This window comes from Anopheles arabiensis, chromosome X (assembly GCF_016920715.1).
Source record: "Anopheles arabiensis isolate DONGOLA chromosome X, AaraD3, whole genome shotgun sequence".
Taxonomy (NCBI): domain Eukaryota; kingdom Metazoa; phylum Arthropoda; class Insecta; order Diptera; family Culicidae; genus Anopheles; species Anopheles arabiensis.
The window spans coordinates 20,037,823-20,057,109 of NC_053519.1; the positions used below are offsets into that span (position 1 = coordinate 20,037,823).

The 19,287-nt window shown below is 40.5% G+C and overlaps 2 protein-coding genes across 2 annotated transcripts; both read left to right on the forward strand.

Moving 5' to 3' along the window:
- The first annotated feature begins 387 nt into the window (after positions 1 to 387).
- Positions 388 to 5,889, forward strand: LOC120905665. Its single transcript, XM_040316660.1, has 2 exons — positions 388 to 1,240; positions 5,822 to 5,889. Exons 1-2 carry the CDS (start codon positions 388 to 390, stop codon positions 5,887 to 5,889), a joined length of 921 nt encoding a protein of 306 aa, XP_040172594.1.
- Positions 5,890 to 11,800: 5,911 nt separating this feature from the next.
- On the forward strand, positions 11,801 to 12,703 carry LOC120906155 (6-phosphogluconate dehydrogenase, decarboxylating-like). Its single transcript, XM_040317645.1, has one exon. The coding sequence runs from the start codon at positions 11,880 to 11,882 to the stop codon at positions 12,063 to 12,065; it is 186 nt and encodes a 61-aa protein (XP_040173579.1). The 5' UTR covers positions 11,801 to 11,879; the 3' UTR covers positions 12,066 to 12,703.
- The last annotated feature ends 6,584 nt before the right edge of the window (positions 12,704 to 19,287 follow it).

Below are 19,287 nucleotides of genomic sequence, written 5' to 3' on the forward strand. Positions count from 1 at the left end.
ATTCCGCTATTAGGCGTTGGTGGCAGCACTGGAATAAATGTGCGACATTCAGTTAACGCAACAATACGTCCACATTATAGCACAGAAACTTTCGCCATTAAGTTACTTGTGATTTCTAAACCGGCATCAGACTTGCCAGCTTATCAGCTCGACTTAAGCGATTTCAATATACCAGTAGAATATACGCTAGCTGATCCTACCTTTCATCGTCCTGGGCCCATAGATATGATTTTAGGAGCGGAATATTTTTATGAGTTTCTGCTGGATCGAAAACTGTCCCTCGGTACAAACCGTCCTATACTTCAAGAGACAAAGTTTGGATGGGTGATTAGTGGCAACGCACCCGCTCAAATAGCATCGCCACCCACAATGTGTGCTACAGCTACGATGTCTCTTGAAACACTCATGAAACGTTTCTTCACCATCGAAGACTTAAGCGAGAAACCTAGTTGGAGTGTTGAAGAAGCTGCATGTGAACGGTTTTACATGGAAACGACGACTAGGGATGAGAGTGGTAAATACATTGTGAAGCTTCCACGCAAACCAGACATGATTGGGCGGATGGGTGAATCGCGAATGATCGCATTACGGCGGTTTTTAGCCATCGAGCGTCGGTTAGAACGAGAACCCGAAACGCGAAAGGCGTATACTGAGTTCATGGATGAGTATTTACACCTGGGCCACATGAGCAAGGTGGTCTCAGATCGAACGACATCAGAGTGTTACTATCTGCCTCATCACCCCGTGTTTAAGGTAGATAGTACAACCACGAAATGTCGAGTAGTGTTCGACGCTTCCAGCAAAACGTCGACAGGAGTGTCACTGAATGATACTATGATGGTGGGTCCAACATTGCAACAGGACGGTGCGTCGATCTTGCTGCGATTTAGAACCCATCAAGTGGCTTTGACAGCAGATGTCGCTAAAATGTATCGCCAGGTATGGATACACCCTGACGATCGCAAGTTGCAGCGTATTTTGTGGCGATCATCACCGTCAGATCCGATAGAAGAGTTCGAGCTAAATACAGTCACGTATGGTACTGCGGCGGCACCATTCCTGGCGGTACGAACTCTGCAGCAGACAAGGGAAGACCACAAAGAAGAGTTTCCCATAGCAGCATCACGAGAACACGATTTTTACGTAGACGATTTTGTCTCTGGTGACAAATCAATAGAAGAGGCACAAGAGCTGCAGTTTCAGATGAACCTCCTCTACGCTAAAGGAGGATTTTCATTACGTAAATGGGCATCCAACCAGCCGACCTCTCTTATAGGCGTCGACTTACAAGATTTAGCGTCAAGCAAAAATAAAGAGATTGACGGCAAAGGAGTCTTAGCAACACTCGGACTCGTTTGGGATCCGTCATCAGATGTGTTATCTTTCAAGGTGGCAGATCATCCAATGCCAGAAAGGACAAAGCGGAGCATATTGTCCTCCATTGCTCGCATCTACGATCCATTGGGAATTGTAGATCCCATAAAGGCCTTAGCCAAGCAATTCATGCAACTAATATGGAGTCTTCAAAACGACAAGCAGCAGCCAGTTGGATGGGACGATGAGCTACCTGCTCAGCTGCAAAGGGATTGGGTTGAGTTTCATTCTCAATTAATTCACCTTAGAGAGGTGAAAGTTCCTCGAGTGGTGTATGGAACATTCCCTGCAGAAGCACAGCTTCATTTCTTTTGTGATGCGTCTGAGAAGGGCTACGCTGCATGTTGCTATGTTCGAAGCGAATTGTCGAATGAAAGAGCAACAATGCAACTTCTCACATCGAAGACAAAGGTTGCTCCACTCAATAGTAAGCATTCCATAGCTAGGTTGGAATTGTGTGGGGCACACCTAGCAGCACAACTTTACGAACGCATAAAAAAGGCGATAGACATCAGCGGTCCGGTCCTATTTTGGTCGGACTCAACAACGGTAATACATTGGCTTCAGTCTCCACCCAGCTGTTGGAAACCATTTGTGGCAAACCGTGTGTCACAAATCCAGCAGTTGACCGACGGGTGCACATGGCGTCACATACCAGGGATAGACAACCCGGCAGATTTGGCATCTCGAGGCTGTTTGACAGGCGAATTGTTGAACAATTCATTATGGTGGCAGGGTCCAGCATGGATATGTTCGCCAGAAAATGAATGGCCCAAATCAGCAGTAACTTCCGGTAATCAAACCACCGCAATTGAGAAGAGATCATCCGCTATCGCTTGCACAGTAACAGCACCTGAACCACACGTTATATTTTCGCTCTATTCCTCATTCTCAAAACTACGGCGAATAATGGGCTATTGCGTGCAATTCCTTAACCGCTGTTCTCATCGACGCAATTATGACCGCAAGGGTTTGACGACAGCCGACCTGAAGCAAGCGGAAGAAGCTCTGTGTCGTCTTGCTCAACGCGATTGCTTTCAGGAAGAATTGAAATCCCTTCAACGAAAGGTGCCAGTTTCAGCATCGTCAAAACTAAAGAGGCTGCACCCGCAGTTAGGAGTCGATGAAATCATCCGCGTTGGCGGGCGTTTGGAAAATTCGTCCCTGCAAACTGAGGCCAAACACCCGCTAATCATTCCCGGAAACCACCCGTTGGCAACCCTGTTGATGAAATACTATCATCTGTTGTTGGAACATGCCGGTCCCCAGTTGATGTTGAGCTACAGTCGTCAACGTTATTGGGTAGTCGGTGGTCGAAACGTGGCTCGGAAAATGTATCATCAATGTTTTAAATGTTTTCGAGCACGTCCAGTTTCAACCGAACTACTGATGGGTGATCTTCCAGTCGGAAGAGTAGTAGCAGCACGACCGTTTTCCGTGAGTGGTATTGACTATTGTGGACCTGTTTTTGTTAAGGGCCCACACAAACGAGCTGTGGCAACCAAAGCATATGTTTGTATTTTTGTTTGTTTCGTCACTCGAGCCGTTCACATTGAATTGGTCTCAGATCTCACCACAGATGCCTTCATCGCTGCGCTTAGACGTTTCGTGGCTCGACGCGGGCTTCCAGCCGAGCTTCAATCCGATAATGGCACAAACTTCAAGGGAGCCAGCAACCAGCTCAACAGTTTATATAAACTGTTTCGTTCCGATGATTACCAGACAGCCGTGCAATCGTGGACCCTGGAGAAGGGCATCACCTGGAAGTTCATCCCCCCTCGAGCTCCCCATTTTGGTGGGTTGTGGGAAGCAGCCGTGCGGTCTACGAAGCATCATCTTCTGCGTGTGTTGGGCAGCTCCTCGCTGTCGTTCGAAGACATGGCGACGCTATTGGCGAACATCGAATGCTGCCTGAACTCTCGCCCCATCACGCCGCTGACGGATGACCCAAGCGATGTATCGGCGCTCACTCCGGGCCATTTCTTGGTTGGTGCACCGTTGCTTCAAATTCCGGACATCGATACGACACAGCTTCCAGCGAATCGGCTGACCCATTGGGGACACGTGCAACAATTGTCGCGTCGATTTTGGGATAGGTGGCATCGCGAATATTTGCAGCAGTTGCAAACTAGATCAAAATGGTTTAAATCAAAAATGATTGTATTACTCCCGGAACATTAGTCATCATTAAGGAAGACAACATTCCATCTAGTCGCTGGCCATTAGCTCGTGTAGTTGAGGTTTATCCAGGAAAGGACGGCACCGTTAGGGTAGTCTCTCTATACACAGGAAAGGGAACTAAAGTCACTAGACCAGTAACGGGAATTTGCGTGTTGCCTAAGCAAGACTAGTTAAAATTTGGCAATTTTAAGGTGGCAGCATGTTGACGAATGAGTATGCAACCCGCGTTACACTTTCTCTCGCTACGCGCCGACAGATGGCGTTGTCTGTCCGTCGCCATGCGTGTTGACACTAAACGTTCCACGTATGTAATGCGTCCCACCATTTGTAATTGTGTAATCTTGTAATCTTGTAATGTTTACGCATCGCTACAGCAGCACGACGACGATTAGTACACAACCATTTGTAAAATAAATTGAATTCAGAGATTAACACACAGCAACGATTAGAAGCTTGATTTTCTTTGAATTTCTCTATTCTCGCATCATCTAGTGTGCAAATCGCCTAAGGTCCTTAGCGGGTAGCCAAAGGTTGACACTTGCACACGTTCTTCGGTGTTCTGCGGTTCTGCGCTGTTATTTTTGGTTCCCTTCCTACCCTTTCCCCTGGGTTGATCAAGTGGCTTGCCCGCTGGTCGCCTTCGGTTTCCCCCTACCCTTTCACCAAGGTTACTCAGTGGTTTCCACCGATAGCCTTCTGGTACCCTTCCTTCCCCTCCCCAAACCAAAAATCGCGGAGTAGGCCGCTCGTTACTCGTAACACCCCCCTACAATATCTATTTGGCTGAGCTAAACTACTGTTGAAGTAAGTGTTATTTTGGTTATGTGTAGTGCTATTACGTTGTGGTTGACCAAAATCACAGGTATCTAAATTGTTAGTGTTGTTATGATCGCAGCGTGAGGCACTACTATTATTCATTAGTGTATGGGGCTGGTTTCCTCCATACGTTGTGTTGTGGCCCATTGAACGATTATTAAAACTATTGTTTTGACTCGCATTGTAGGTTTCATCATATTCATTATTTGGTACCGGTGTTTGCGAGCGATATAGTCTAGCCTCAATTTTCCGAATATGTTCGATTTGAACAACTTCATCTTCCAGATATTCCAACAAGTCATCAAATTCCAAGTGTTTATTGGTTCTGGCTAAAGTTTGCAGTTCTGGGTTTCTTAATCAGGCTAAAAAGTGAATTTTTAAATTTTTTTGTGCGTAAGAATCTTCACTGTTTTTCGTATCGATGTTCATTATATTTTGTTTTAGCCTTGCCACCCTTTCTTTATATTGAGTGAATGGTTTATTGACTCCTTGCTGCAAAGTTTCTACTTGTTGGAAAATGGCTTCTACACTCATTTTTTCTCCAAAAAGCTTTATTAAATTTAATTTAACATTCGCCCACGTATCATCTAATATGCGACTGAAAAATCCAGCAGCATTTCCTTTTAATTTGAACATTACCGTTCTAATTAAATCCTCTTCCGATTCGCCTCTTGGTATCTGATTCGCAAAATATTCCACTTGAAATAAAAATCCATCTAATTCCTTTGCAGCTCCGTGATATTCAGGAATGCATAGCATTGCCTTTTCCGTTGGGAATTCGTAAGCCATTTTTAAAAATGACGCTCTATCGATTTCAAGGCTTTGATTTAATAATTCTCCTTTGAGAATTTGGAGGCGTTTTTGGTAATTATATTGTGTGTTTAGACAACTTTCACTTTTTGCCGTGGAGTTTAGTTGCGGTAATGATGGATTAATATTATTTACACTTTTTGAATGAACCTGAACAGATCTGTTCCTAAGTGCCAACACCCTTGGGTTCATTACCCTCTACGTAAGCGTAAAAAATGAAGGATTAATAAAAATAATAATTAAACTACTGTACCAACTACCTCTTACTGCTTATTATTACTAAGTTGATACTTTTAAGGAAACTTGTTGAGAAAAAAAATGAAAATTTACACTTATTTAACTAATTATCACTTAATCACTAACAAGCTGCGATTTTCCCTTCACCACTTACCCAAAAAAAAAAGCGTTATTTGCGCTACTAAGTGCGCTTTACCGCTGTTACCAGATGAAACGACTAAACTACTTTTTCGGAAACGCACGATACTACTTCTATTATTAAATAAAATCAATTTCTACTGCAACACTTTATTAACATCCACTTAAATTCACCACCCGAAAAATAATGAGTCCACGAAAAATGTTCGCGTCTTACTCAACCGCCATCGCTCCGCCGAACCTCCGATCCACGAACCCCGCACAGGAGCCGTTGATTTTGATAAGGCCGCCTTAAGAAGCATCTACACGTGTCTTATCGATATCTACATCTAAACGAAGCTTATCTGATCGATATTTTCTTATCGTAGCGGCCGAGGTCGCTACACTCGATACGAGCCGGACGTGTTCTTTTACTTTGTCTCTTTGTGTATTGTTATTGTTAACGCATTCCGAACATTTAAAAGTGAAGTCAGTTCCATTATCATCATTCCAGGCTCATAAATATCGTCAGCTGAATTTAATAGACGGCACATCGAAAGAAGGGGGTTGCGAGAGCCAAATGTTGTTCGAGTTGCAGCGACTGCCAGCATTGGTCGGCGACGGAGTATTCTGGCAGGAACATAGAGGTGAATTCTTGAAAGCAGCTCGGGACAGTCGATGGTTCCGTTTAAGATTCCCGTGATAAATGCTAGTCTGGTGTGCTCAACACGTTCGGCGAGAGGCGGGATCCCAAGCAGCAAAAACCTAGTTCTGTAATCGAGACGACGCGGCCAATCACGAAGGGCGAAGCGCGTTGCCTTCCGTTGGATGGACTCTAGCCGCGCAAGTGCCCGAGTAGATGCTGGCCACCAAACAATACTAGCATATTCCAGCAGTGGTCTGATAAGTGCGCAGTACAGTGTCTTGAAACACATAGGATCACGAAGCTCGCGCGTCATGTTTATGACCAAGCCAAATAGACGATTGCCACTAGCGACTACTTGGTCTATCTGTTCTTCGAAGGAGAGTTTAGCATCTAGGAGTACTCCTAGATCCTTTACACAGTTCAATCTTTCGAGGTTCTGACCATCAAGCGTATAATTAAACAGCGCTGGAGCTCTTGAACGGCTGAATGAGATTATGGCGCATTTATCGATACAGACGCTTAGTGCGTTACGCTTGCACCAGGAGACAAACTCAGTCAAAGTGGCTTGAAGTTGAAGATGGTCCTCGGGCTCACGGATTTCACGATAGATTTTAGCATCATCTGCGTAGAGTAGGCAACTATTATCCGGGAGTGCCGTGCACAAGTCGTTTGTGTAGAGCAGAAACAACAGAGGCCCCAGGTTGCTGCCCTGGGGTACGCCGGAAGAGGCACCGATAGATCTAGATTGGTGGGAGCCCATTCTAACTTCATATGAACGACCACATAAATACGATTTCATCCACTTTACCAGGGGTGGTGATAATCCAAGTCTATCAAGTTTTGCCAGAAGAATGTTGTGGGACACACTGTCAAAAGCCGCCTTAATGTCCGTGTAAATGGCATCAACCTGCATACCATCATCAATGGACTTATAGCAGCCGCTAACGAATTGCATCAGATTTGTCGTAGTTGATCTCTTAGGCATGAATCCATGTTGGTTGGTGCTGATGTATTTGCCGGCAGATGCTATTAATGGTTCATAGATGATTAGCTCGAACACTTTGGCGCAGGCAGCTAAAGAGGTAATACCTCGATAGTTCACTGCTTCGTTTTTGCTGCCCTTTTTGTAGATGGGTGTTAGCCATGAGACCTTCCACAGTGATGGAAAGGTGTGCGCAGAGATTCATTAAAAATCTTAGTTAAAACAGGAGCTACCGTTACGGCACAACGCTTGAGAATTGTCGCTGGGATACCATCTGACCCCTCGGAGTATGACGACTTTAGACGCTCGATTTTTTGGGTAACCAGGGTCTCGGTGACAATAGGTAGCGTGACATGAATTGCATCTGCCGGAGTGCGGAGAAGCACCGTTTCCGAAGAGGAACGAAGAATATAGAGAGGAAATTTCTAAAATTCTAGCAAAGACAAAGTTACCTGCAGAGATAAATAGGGCAATGAGGCCACTGAAATTTTTAGCTTATTGGAAGGGGTCCGAATATCGTACATTTCTCAATCATATTAGCATAGCATTACTTAGAGGAAGAATTCACGATGATGCTTATCATCATTTTAAACTCTCTTATGTTGCAATAACATTGTTTTCCAGCAATCATTTTAAAAATCATTGGGATTACGCGGAAGCTCTTTTAAAACAATTTGTTGAGGATTTCGCTTTGATTTATGGCAAATCTCACATTACCAGTTATGTTCACAATCTCTTACACATAGCTGAAGATGTACGTGAATTCGGACAGATAAATATAACAGATAATTTTCAATTAAGGAAAGGTGATAGGAACGGTTGGTTTTTAACCAAAGATAATAAGCTTATTAGGTATGGTATAGTAGCGTTAAGCAGGCTCCAGGATCGTATATCATAGAAGGGCATCAATTAGCAGAAACACAACCAGCATTTAATTAAGTGGTGCAATTTGTAGAGGTACTGATGTGTTTTAATGGATTTAATGTGTCAGGAAGGACAATTTCTGAATATTTTAACACATAGCAATTGGAATATGTTTTATCTTCGCAATCGCAACCATTTTTACCATGAAACACATCAAATTTACGAAAAAATACATATTTTTGTGATTGCTTCGTTGTACCTATAATGGTGGTATGGTTCCTATAGTCGTCGTATTGTGTTCCTATAGTGGTGGTAAACAAGGATGCCTCAAAACAGTGTATAATATCAATATAACTTAGTTTTGAAGATGTTTTCGTGTGAATAGCAACGATTACTGCCATAATATTGGTTTTTTGCGTAATTTGATCGTTAAAAAAATGTATAAATTTGATTGATGAAACTATTGACTAAAGTACTGCATCACACCTGTCATCAACCAACACCCGGAAGAGTGTGCTTGATTTGAAGTCAATTTTTCATTCAGCCAGATAAGCGAATTTTGGCCTGTTTTTGGTAAATTACCTAAATAAAACTCATTTCTGTTGCTTCTATTTTAGTGAAAACAGTACGACATGTCAAAAATATCCTCAAAAAAATCTAAAATGACCTGTATTTATTGATTTTATAACTATAACCACTATAGGAACATGCCTGTTTTGTGTACCTATAATGGCACTAAAATGCATAAATATGGTCAAAATACAAATAATTTTAGTAAAACAATAACATTCCATAACAGTCATGTTGAAAAACTAGTAATTGCGTGGGTATGTGATCATTTAGAACGTTAACAGAAATATGAGTTTCGTTATGAAATCCTAAGGATTTTGGAAAAATGTTGACACATTTCACAAAATAATGGATTTTTCGGTCACAAAGTAACGGAATGGCCCCATTTAACTTTTAAACCCTTTGTAAAAGGCTAAAGAACATTTCACACTAACATAAATAACTTAAATACTTTTAATTTGCCCTATGAACCGCATTTTAGAGCAATAGCACCACTATTGGTACTACCACCACTATAGGTACATTTACCCTAGCGGTTTCTGTTGCTGATGGCGATTCGTTTTATTTTAGTCCGCTCATGCATAGGGTAAATGTACCAATAGTGGAGCAATTTGTGGTGGTACAGATGTATTTTAATGGATTTAAAGTGTCAAGGAGGACAATTTCTGAATATTTTAATACATAACAGTTGGAATATGTTTTATCTTCACTATCACAACCATGAAACACATCACGATTACGAAAAAATACACATTTTTGTGATTGCTTCGTTGTACCTATAATGGTGGTATGGTTCCTATAGTCGTCGTATTGTGTTCCTATAGTGGTGGTAAACAAGGATGCCTTAAAAACAGTGTATAATATCAATATAACTTAGTTTTGAAGCTGTTTTCGTGTGAATAGCAAGGATTACTGCCATTATAATGATTTCTTTCGTAATTTGACCGTAAAAAATGTATGAATTTGGTTGATGAAAATATTGACTAAAGTACTGAAAGTATTGACTGAAGTACCTGTCGTCAACCCATACCCAGAAGAGTGTGTTTGATTTGAAGTCGATTTTTCACTCAGCCAAATAAGCGAATTATGGCCTTTGTTTGGTAAATTATTTACAGAAAACACATTTTTGTTGCTTATTTTAATGAAAAAAGTACGACAAGTCAAAAATGTCGTTGAAAAAAATCTAAAATTACCTGTTTTTATTGATTTTAGAACTAGGACTACTATAGGAACATGCCTGTTTGGTGTACCTATAATGGCACTATCGTAAAAAACACTTAAAAATACGTAAATATGATCAAAAGCCAATGAATTTGAATAAAACAATATCATTTGATAACAATTATGTTAAAAAACTAATAATTGCGTTGTTATGTGGTCATTTAGAACGTTAACAAAAATATGAGCATCGTTATGAAATCCTAAGGATTTTGAAAAAATGTTGATACCTTTTACAAAATAATGGATTTTTCGGTCACTAAGAAACGGAATGGCCCCATCTCATTTTTAAATCCTTTGTAAAAGGCTAGAGAACATTTCACACTATCGTATATAACTTAACTACTGTTAATTTATCGTATGAGACGCATTTTAGTGCAATACCACCACTATTGATACTAGCACCACTATAGGTACGTTTACCCTACTTTATTGGAATAAAACATATATTTAGTGATCTGTAAATACAGTCATACATAAATACATCAAATAAAAATAATTTCAAGAAAGGAGTCTTATTACCATAAATTCGGAACTTTTCGAATAACATATAATTTAAAAAAATATAAAACAAGATATATCCCATCCTTGAGTTCCATTATTTATCACATTTCATTTCAGTTTTGATATTCGTAATACAGTTGAAAGAAACTTAACCTTTTATCCCTATTTGGTATAGTTCATCTCACTGTTTTCCACTGAAGCGTTTAGACGTTGTTTCTGCGTTGCTCCTGTGTACTGTCTGTTTTTGGTGTGATTTTGGTTTGAAATCGTTCGTTTTTGAGTTTGTGAAGCTGTTCCTGTCGCAAGTTTTGCTGTGTTGCTGTGTTGAAGCATTTTGTTCCTGCATCGTACGAGAATTTCTACGAGAACGCGTACCTGAATTGTATTTCTACGTGATTTCTGTTTCATCGGCGACTGCGGTTCAGTGTTATTGACCCTGCTTAATACACTCAGAGAGTAATTCGCACCAGCTCATCAATCAGTGTCCTCTCCGTTCACTCTCACTGCTCACCTAAGTGATCGATACTCTCTCTCATAATGGACTGTGCAATCTGCTCTACTACTATCAACAAAGATTCGGTTGTTTGTATTGGCAATCTTCCTTTTTCGGAGTGCAATTCTGCCTTTCATCCGGAATGCATTAAACTTGCTGCCACTTGTGTTAAGGAGGTGGCACGCAATCGTGGTATCTGCTGGATGTGCGAGAAATGCCGTGACTCGAGATCAGATTTTTTCTCATCAATTTCGTGCTTGATGAATACACTGAAAGATGAGTTGAAAAATGCAATACGGAGTGAGCTTGATCAAAGGACCCTCCCGACAATGGCACTCAAATTCTCTCATTTTCTCATGCCCTCTCTGTCACATTCGTAGCTCGATCTCCCTCCTCTGGGACTTAGCGTTCTGAGCATGCGGTTTTTGCAACGGTCATTTCGTGCCGCTTCGATCTCATCACCTTCTTTCCCCTCCCACCCCTCTTTTTGATCCCCGCTTTGGGGCTTGCAAATTTTTGACATGTCAAATGAGAGTGAAGCTAAGATGTAAACAGCAAGTGTTCGCGTGTGCGGTGGTTTTGTAAGTATTTTATGCAAATCATATGATATTTATCATTAAAAACGTTTTGTTTTGTAGAATAAACATAAAATCAACCACGGAAGTATGATTTAGTTGTGGTGGAAGCGAAAAAAAATGCTTGGAGCATGGAATAAAACCGGATGAAATTTCTAGCCTTCACGCACGATGCCGACGCTGAGGTAAGGTGTGTTTAATTTCGATGATTGTTTCATTTTAGGGTGTGATTTTTGAGATATAACTGTTCCTGGCGGGGATAGTCAATAGTCGATACCCTCTGCAGCTGTGAAGGGATGCAGAAAAAGGGGCTCGCTACCACCCTTCCCACACTCGGACGCATTTTCCGCGGATGTAAGATATGTTCCTTTGTTTTAATTGAATGGTTTGTAATGTATGTGACCTTTCTCCCAGTAGGCTATATGCGCCAAATCTAACGGTGATCCGTATTGTGAAGGGATTGTCATAGGCGGTGCCGGGGACTTGGTGAAAATGGTACACAACGGCATCGAGTACGGTGATATTCAACTGATCTGCGCAGCGTGTCACCTGATGCTGGCGCTGGGCATGACACGGAAGGAAATGGCACAGAAGTTCGACGTGTGGAACAAGGGCGTATTGGATTCGTTCCTGATCGAGATCCCGCACGATTTTCTGAACGGCAACGTTGAGGGATAGATGCTTGAGCTCATTCGTGACTTGGCCACAAGGATACGGGCAAATTGTCGGCGGTTGCCGCCCTGCGCCATGCCGTTCCCGTGATGCTAATTGATGGAGCGGTCTTTTCCCGCTGCTTATCTGCTCTGAAAGATGAGCATGCTCAGGGCAGCAATCAACCGGCCGGGCCCAGCACGAAAGGTATCGTGTGCGCAGGGCTTCATGTTGCAGCGCGAAGCGGAGATGGATCCCAAACAAATGGACCCCAAACTACGATTGTATTGAATTGATGTGGCGCTGCGATTGAATCATGTTCATCAGCAAGATTCGGAACACTTTTGTGCGCAATCCACATATTACCACGCGTACTCCATTCTATTGCTCTGCAGCTGCTTTGCGACTGCCAGTGACTTGCTAAGCTCGTTAGGCTAGCTGAACGAAAATAGATAGTGCACAAATATTTGGCTGAAAACATGATAGTTCATCGTACTATAGGAACACGCCATCACGCAACTACCACGAAAACAAGCACTAAAATAACCGAATTGTTGGGCCTAAAGAACATGATCGTTCAGTGCACCACAATGGGAGGGTTGTTTTTTGCTAGTGCTTTCTATTTCATGATGTTCTCGAACGTATACCACATAAACAATTACATCGTCAGGCAAGTACACTTTGGAGACTACGATTCGAAACACGCTCTAATGCTAATATGTTTTATGTATTTTCAGGTTGTAGTATAAGTCATGTATGGATGGATTCCTGTAGAAGTAAGTGGTCTAGCCTTTTGTGGTAACACGTCTTCGCTAAATCAACTCAATAGACTGGACAATAATGGTGTCAGATTTTGAGAAAAGTAGCAATTAATTATATATTATGTAATGGTAGTAAAAAACTGATAAAACTGATTAAGGTAGTAAGCATAAACTTTAGTAAGTTCCACTTCTGGAAATAATTTTAAACTAAATTGAAGTGTGATGCATCGCATCGTGCTAATTAATTATCCTAACATACTTAACAAGTCAGCATTTTCCAGTCAGTCACAGTCGACGCTTGTTACAACCTTTTCTGCATTTTTGGATTAACTGTCGCATAGTTCTTTAGTAAATTTTACTTTTATTTGCGACACTGACAGTTTGTTAACAGTTTCGTGTTTTCGGAAGCGGAAATATGACTTTTAATGTTAAGCTCGATACGTTTATTACGTTTCAACATTCTTCAATCCATTAAAGTCACAAAAAGCGCATGTAAGACTTTTTTTTAAATAAAACTAGTGATTTTCCAATTTATTCAACTTCCACAGTAATGAAAACATTAGCAACTTAATTATACTAATTCATAAAATTATTTAATTCACAAAATATGTCTTCTTTGAAAACAAATCACTAAAATTTATATTAAAACTACTAAATCTATAATTCATATTATTTACAATATTTACAAAGATTCTGATTTTTTTTCCTCTTTCTTCTTTTTCGTGAACTTCCCTCGACTGACGCTTTTAATGACCCCGGTTCTTTGGGCAGCAGAACCAGCGTTACGGAGCTTCTTGCTAATTTTTTTTCTAATTCTGCTATGTCCTGTATATTTCCAATTTCCTTAAATAATCGTAATATATTTACATTTGTCCTAAATTCTACTTTTTTTTTTACGTCCTACTCCTAGTCCACTCCATGAGCACTCCATTAAAAAAAACTCTATTAAAAATAATGTACAGGGCTTCATGCATCCCTGGTATGCTTCCTACGGACTTAAGTTGTTTAAGAAGCCACGTTTTTATAAAAGAAAAACGCTCCGTCAACATCAAATCCGCCTCAAATTTGGCTAGCTCGTTTTTGTCACTAATTTTGGCAAAGACAAACCCATCTGCTTCATCCTCTTGCACTATAACTGCAACAGTATCCAAAGGCTGAATTGGATGTTGACGTTGCATTGCTAAAAGTTCATCTAATTTCATATGTAAATCTGTTGTTAGATTCGTCAATATATGTATTTTCCTGTTATTTTCAACAGCCAGGCTTCTGCAGTAACATTCCTGCTCGCATCCACATCCGGCAGCTGCCACACTCGAAGCGTTCATCGTAATCTGCAATGATAATATAAGTATATTCCACATTTCGTTTAGATGAAAGTTATGGGGTTATTTATTGATATAAACTGTGTTTTAGTTGATCTTACAGGTTACAAAGGCGAAGAATTTACGACGAATCTCGAACAACCAGTACAGAACAACAGCTGATGTTCTTCAAATAAGTAATGCAGCTTCAAATACAGCTGAAAAATGAAGGTTTATTAGTTGTACACCGATCTAAATTTTACGCATTTTGATCCTTTATTTAAATACTTACAGGTTATTAGCAAACACAAACAGTTTCTTCGTAACAGTTCTGAATTTTATTTTAACATGCACAAAAGCGACGCGGCTATCTTTCAATAAAAAGTAAACAAAAGAGTTTCGTTTTAATTTAATTTTGACAGCGGGTGTGGTGATGACTCGAGCAGGTTGGAACATAAAATTCTTTGGATGGGATTCAGTGCGATCCGTGACGTCACTGAGCGCCGGTTCATTTAAAGCTTCTTCTCTGAGTTCTGCTTATACCAACAAGCAGAGTTTAAGCAGAGAAGAAGCTGTGGCGGTTTCCATACAAACTCTCTCCGAGATTGTTGAAAGGGCCATCTCTCTCACCGATAAAACATTCCACACATCCACCGATACTCCTATGTCACCAACACCAACTCCCGTCAAACAGAACTCACTACCACACTCTCAATCGCGTTTGCTCTCTGATAATGAACACATAAATCCAACACAATCAATTCTTCACACCGGCACTGCCAATGATCACATCAACACAGACACCATACAATTCATTCCTGCACCTGAGCCAAAAGTTTGGATGTTTGTAACTAGGATTGCACCCACTGTAACTGAGGAGAACATGAAAATGTTCATACTAGGAAGATTAAAATGCACTGACTGTTCGGTGAAGTGTGTTATACCAAGAGGTCGCGTTACAAGCTCACTAAAGTATGTGTCCTTTAAGATCGGCATTCCATCGGAGTTTGGCGAGCTCGCTTTCTCTCCTTGAACTTGGCCATGCGGATTTGTTTACCGCCAGTTTGAATTTCACCAACGTACACAGAAACAATTCACACCAACACTCCCGGTATCTTGCTTTCCTGCAATTCAAACAATTCAAACAATTCAACAGCCAGAAGTTTCTCAACTACTAATTCTATGCATAATGATGTCAACTGCATAAATGTGATCCCACTAACACACACAACACAACATAGTCCATCACCGAGCCATCATCTTAAAAATGCAAACTCACCTGAAACTCACCTGACTCAAAATAATTCCTCCTGGTTCGACTTTATTAAGCCAACATTAAGTCATTCAACTTTACCTATGGAGCCAGTACTAAACACATTCAATATCTTTTATCAAAACGTGAGAGGCTTACGTACTAAAACCTCTGAATGTTTTGCTAATACTGCAATCCCCAACTGGGATGTTATCGTTCTTACGGAAACGTGGCTAGATGACAGCTTTCCATCTGAGCTTTTGTTTGATAACAACCGCTTTAATACATTCCGTACGGATCGTTCTGCAGCAAACAGTAACAAATGTAGAGGTGGTGGTGTCCTCGTTGCGATCAATGCAAATTATGCTTCCTCTCTGTGCTCGACAAACACATCTACAATTGAATGCCTTTGGGTTCGAGTAAAAGTTCTTAATGTTTCGCTAATCATCGGATCATTTTATTTGCCTCCTGACCAATCAGCCAACATGGATACCATAAATGCAGTCTGTAATTCATTGCACTTAACGAGAGAGAAATATAAGAATGACTTTTTTTATTCTGTTCGGGGACTTCAATCAACCTAATCTTAAGTGGGATATCAACGGCAAATTTCCGACATTAAATCTTATGCTTACCCGACTATCCCCTACAAGTCAAGCTCTACTCGATGAACTAAGCTTTGAAGGTCTTCGCCTACTTAACACTGTTCTAAACCACAATAACAATATGTTAGATCTAGTGTTTGCGATCGACAAAGTTACTGATTACATGAGGCCAATCGAATTATGCATCGAAAGTATTGTTGAACCTGATGGACATCATCCAGCTTTACTTACATACTTCACGCTCCCGCAATACAGTGTACCGTCATCTCAACCCCCACGTCAAGCAGATTTCAATTTTAGACGAACTAATTTCACTGATCTCGTTTCTGCACTTAACCAAATCAACTGGGACTCTATCGCTGATTATGACGACATCAACGACAGTGTGGCTGAATTTTCTTCTCAAATGAATGAACTGTTTGAACAATTCATCCCACGGTTTAATGTTCGTGCTCATCCACCATGGACCAATTCTGCACTACGTTTGGCTAAACGTCGAAGATCACGGGCCCTTAAAAAACTGCATCGACTAAAAAACAGCACTAATCAAAAAAATTTTGCTCGCGCCTCAAAAATATATAAGCAGCTGAACCGAACCGCCTACGCCAACTACGTCAGGAAAGTTGAAATCAATATCAAAAGACATCCCACATCATTCTGGAAATTTGCTAAAGATAAGAAATCCAGTGGACGGCTTCCTTCCTCGATGCAGTTTGAGGGAAACACCATTACCGGAGATGAAGAGTTTTGCAATGCATTTGCCTCATATTTCTCTTCTGTGTACACCAACAATTCCTCGGTACCGTCTAACTCAACATCGGCTTTATCCTTCATTAATGACGAGGTTAATTTATGCACACCACTAATCAACGATGGTGAGGTGGAATCTGCTATTTCGTTGTTGAAGCTTTCCTACGCACCTGGGCCTGACAATATTCCCAGCGCAATTCTCATTAACTGCAAGGCTGCTCTCATTCCCATACTGACCAAACTATTCAACAAATCCTTGCAATCGAAATGCTTCCCGCGTCTTTGGAAATCATCATGGATGTTTCCTGTTTATAAAAAATTTGACAAAAGTAATGTGTGCAATTATAGAGGAATTTCAATGTTATGTGCGTGCAGTAAACTGTTTGAAAAGATAATGTCTCGTCATATGCTCCAAGCCTTTTCACCAATAATTTCTAATGTTCAACATGGCTTTATGCCGAAACGATCGATTGAGACCAATCTAATATACTTACTTAACTTTTGCCACTCCTATATTGACAAGGGCTTACAGGTTGACGTCATTTATACTGACTTCTGCGCTGCTTTTGACAAGGTCAACCCCTTTCTATTGCTATCTAAATTATCAAAGTATGGTGTTCACACAAATGTTGTTGAGTGGTTAAGAAATTATTTAACTGATCGTTGCATTAACGTTAAGATAGGAACTAGTTTATCTGCCACATTCCATAATTTATCTGGTGTCCCTCAAGGGAGTATATTAGGACCTTTACTATTTATTATATTTATTAACGATGTCGTGTTTGCTATTCCTCATGTTAAATTGTTATTATATGCTGACAATCTAAAAATGTTCCTGTTAAATACTCTGACGACTGTGAAATGTTACAAGACTCGTTAAACTATTTTTCTGCATGGTGTTTTAATAATGAAATGTTACTTAATGTTAGCAAATGTAGTTGTATAACATTCTCAAAGAAAAAAAATCCTCTTATTTATAACTACAAAATCAATGAAGACAGCGTTTCACGTTTTTCTCAGGTTCGGGACTTAGGAGTTATTTTAGACAGTAAGCTTAGTTTATCTAGCCATTATCAAACTATCGTCACTAAAGCTCTTAAACTGTTAGGATTTGTCTTACGTGTCTCGGCCGACTTTAAAGATCCTTTCAGTTTAAAAACATTATACTGTTCTTTAGTCCGTCCCATCCTGGAATTTGCCAGTGTAGTTTGGTGTCCCCATCAAATCACATACATAGATAAAATTGAAAAAAATCACACGTGTTATGTTTCATCGTCTTCCCTGGTCAAACCAAATTCCACGTCCTTCGTATAATGTTCGGTGTTTACTATTTGGCTTAGAGACTTTACAGCATAGGAGAACTACGGCTCAGATAACTTTTATGCATAAATTATTAATTGGAGATTTTGATGCACCTGACATTTTAAATTTTATTCCTCCCTCTAGAGGTCTTAGAAGTAGAGAGCTACTAAGAAGCCCTTTTAGATCGACTGGTTTTGGTGCCAATGATCCACTGCTCAAAATGATTGATGTGTATAATAGGTTAGGGTTATCAGCAGATTTCAATCAATCCGTTAGTCAGCTGCGTTAGCATATTCAAGTTAGTTCTAGGGCCATACTTTAAACATGTACTCTGTAAGCATTAAGTTATTTAGGCATACTGCCCGATAACTTTGATTCAAATAAATAAATAAATAAATAAATAAATAAATAAATCACAGTTCATCATAACGATAGGAAAAAAATATCATAAAAGCTTATAGCTAATAACTATAACCCTGTTATAAAAATTACGTTTCTGATATTCTTCGTTTCTTTGTCGTTTCTAACTTTTCCATTTTTGAAGGCTTGCAATTATAAAATTTTTTGTTTAGGAATGTTTTCACGTAGGCGTCAGTAAGCTCTGTCAATCGATTGCCTCCAATCAATTTGAGTAGACTTAAAATTTGCGTATACTTCGAGAAGCATATTTTAGGCCCCTGCTTGCCTTCTCCGGTCCAGCAACATTTCTTCAAAAAATCTTTTTCGGAAAAAAAGGTCGAGAACAATTGTTAACCGTTTGTCAAAATCTGTGACATCCGTTAATATATGCACGATTTGAAAAACTAGGTTTAACATATAGTTATGTGGCATTGGACACCATCACGTGGCACGACACAATGCTTTACCATGTTGCAGCGCGGCACATTCCATCTCTTCTAGTTCCCACGGGCGCGCATCATCGGACACCAGCCGGGCCGACAACGCAGACAGCACGGTCGCGCGACATCGGACACCAGCCGGACGCAGACAGCTCCCACAAACATACACCGCCAACCGAGGTAGAATTAATGTGAGGGTTTAGTTTTAGTTTAGAACTCATTGGAGTAACATTTAATCTTTTTGAATAAAAAGCCGAATAATAAATGTACACCGCATAATTGGCGCAGCCGGGTAGGCACTAAAGAAAAGTGACGTCATAGTGAGAAACAGTGGAAAGTACTGAACTAATAACACAGTACAACAGTGATCCCGCAAAGTGCATCGTGATCTACGAGCATCGAGCATCCACAAGCACCAAGGATGGCAACGTCGCTGAGG

Coding starts and splice junctions, on each gene's coding strand:
- LOC120905665 (XM_040316660.1), top strand. CDS start 388: ATGTCTCTTGAAACACTCATGAAACGTTTCTTCACCATCGAAGACTTA. Junction 1,241..5,821: donor TAAAGGAGGATTTTCATTAC/GTAAATGGGCAT, acceptor AACCCCGCACAG/GAGCCGTTGATTTTGATAAG.
- LOC120906155 (XM_040317645.1), top strand. CDS start 11,880: ATGGTACACAACGGCATCGAGTACGGTGATATTCAACTGATCTGCGCA.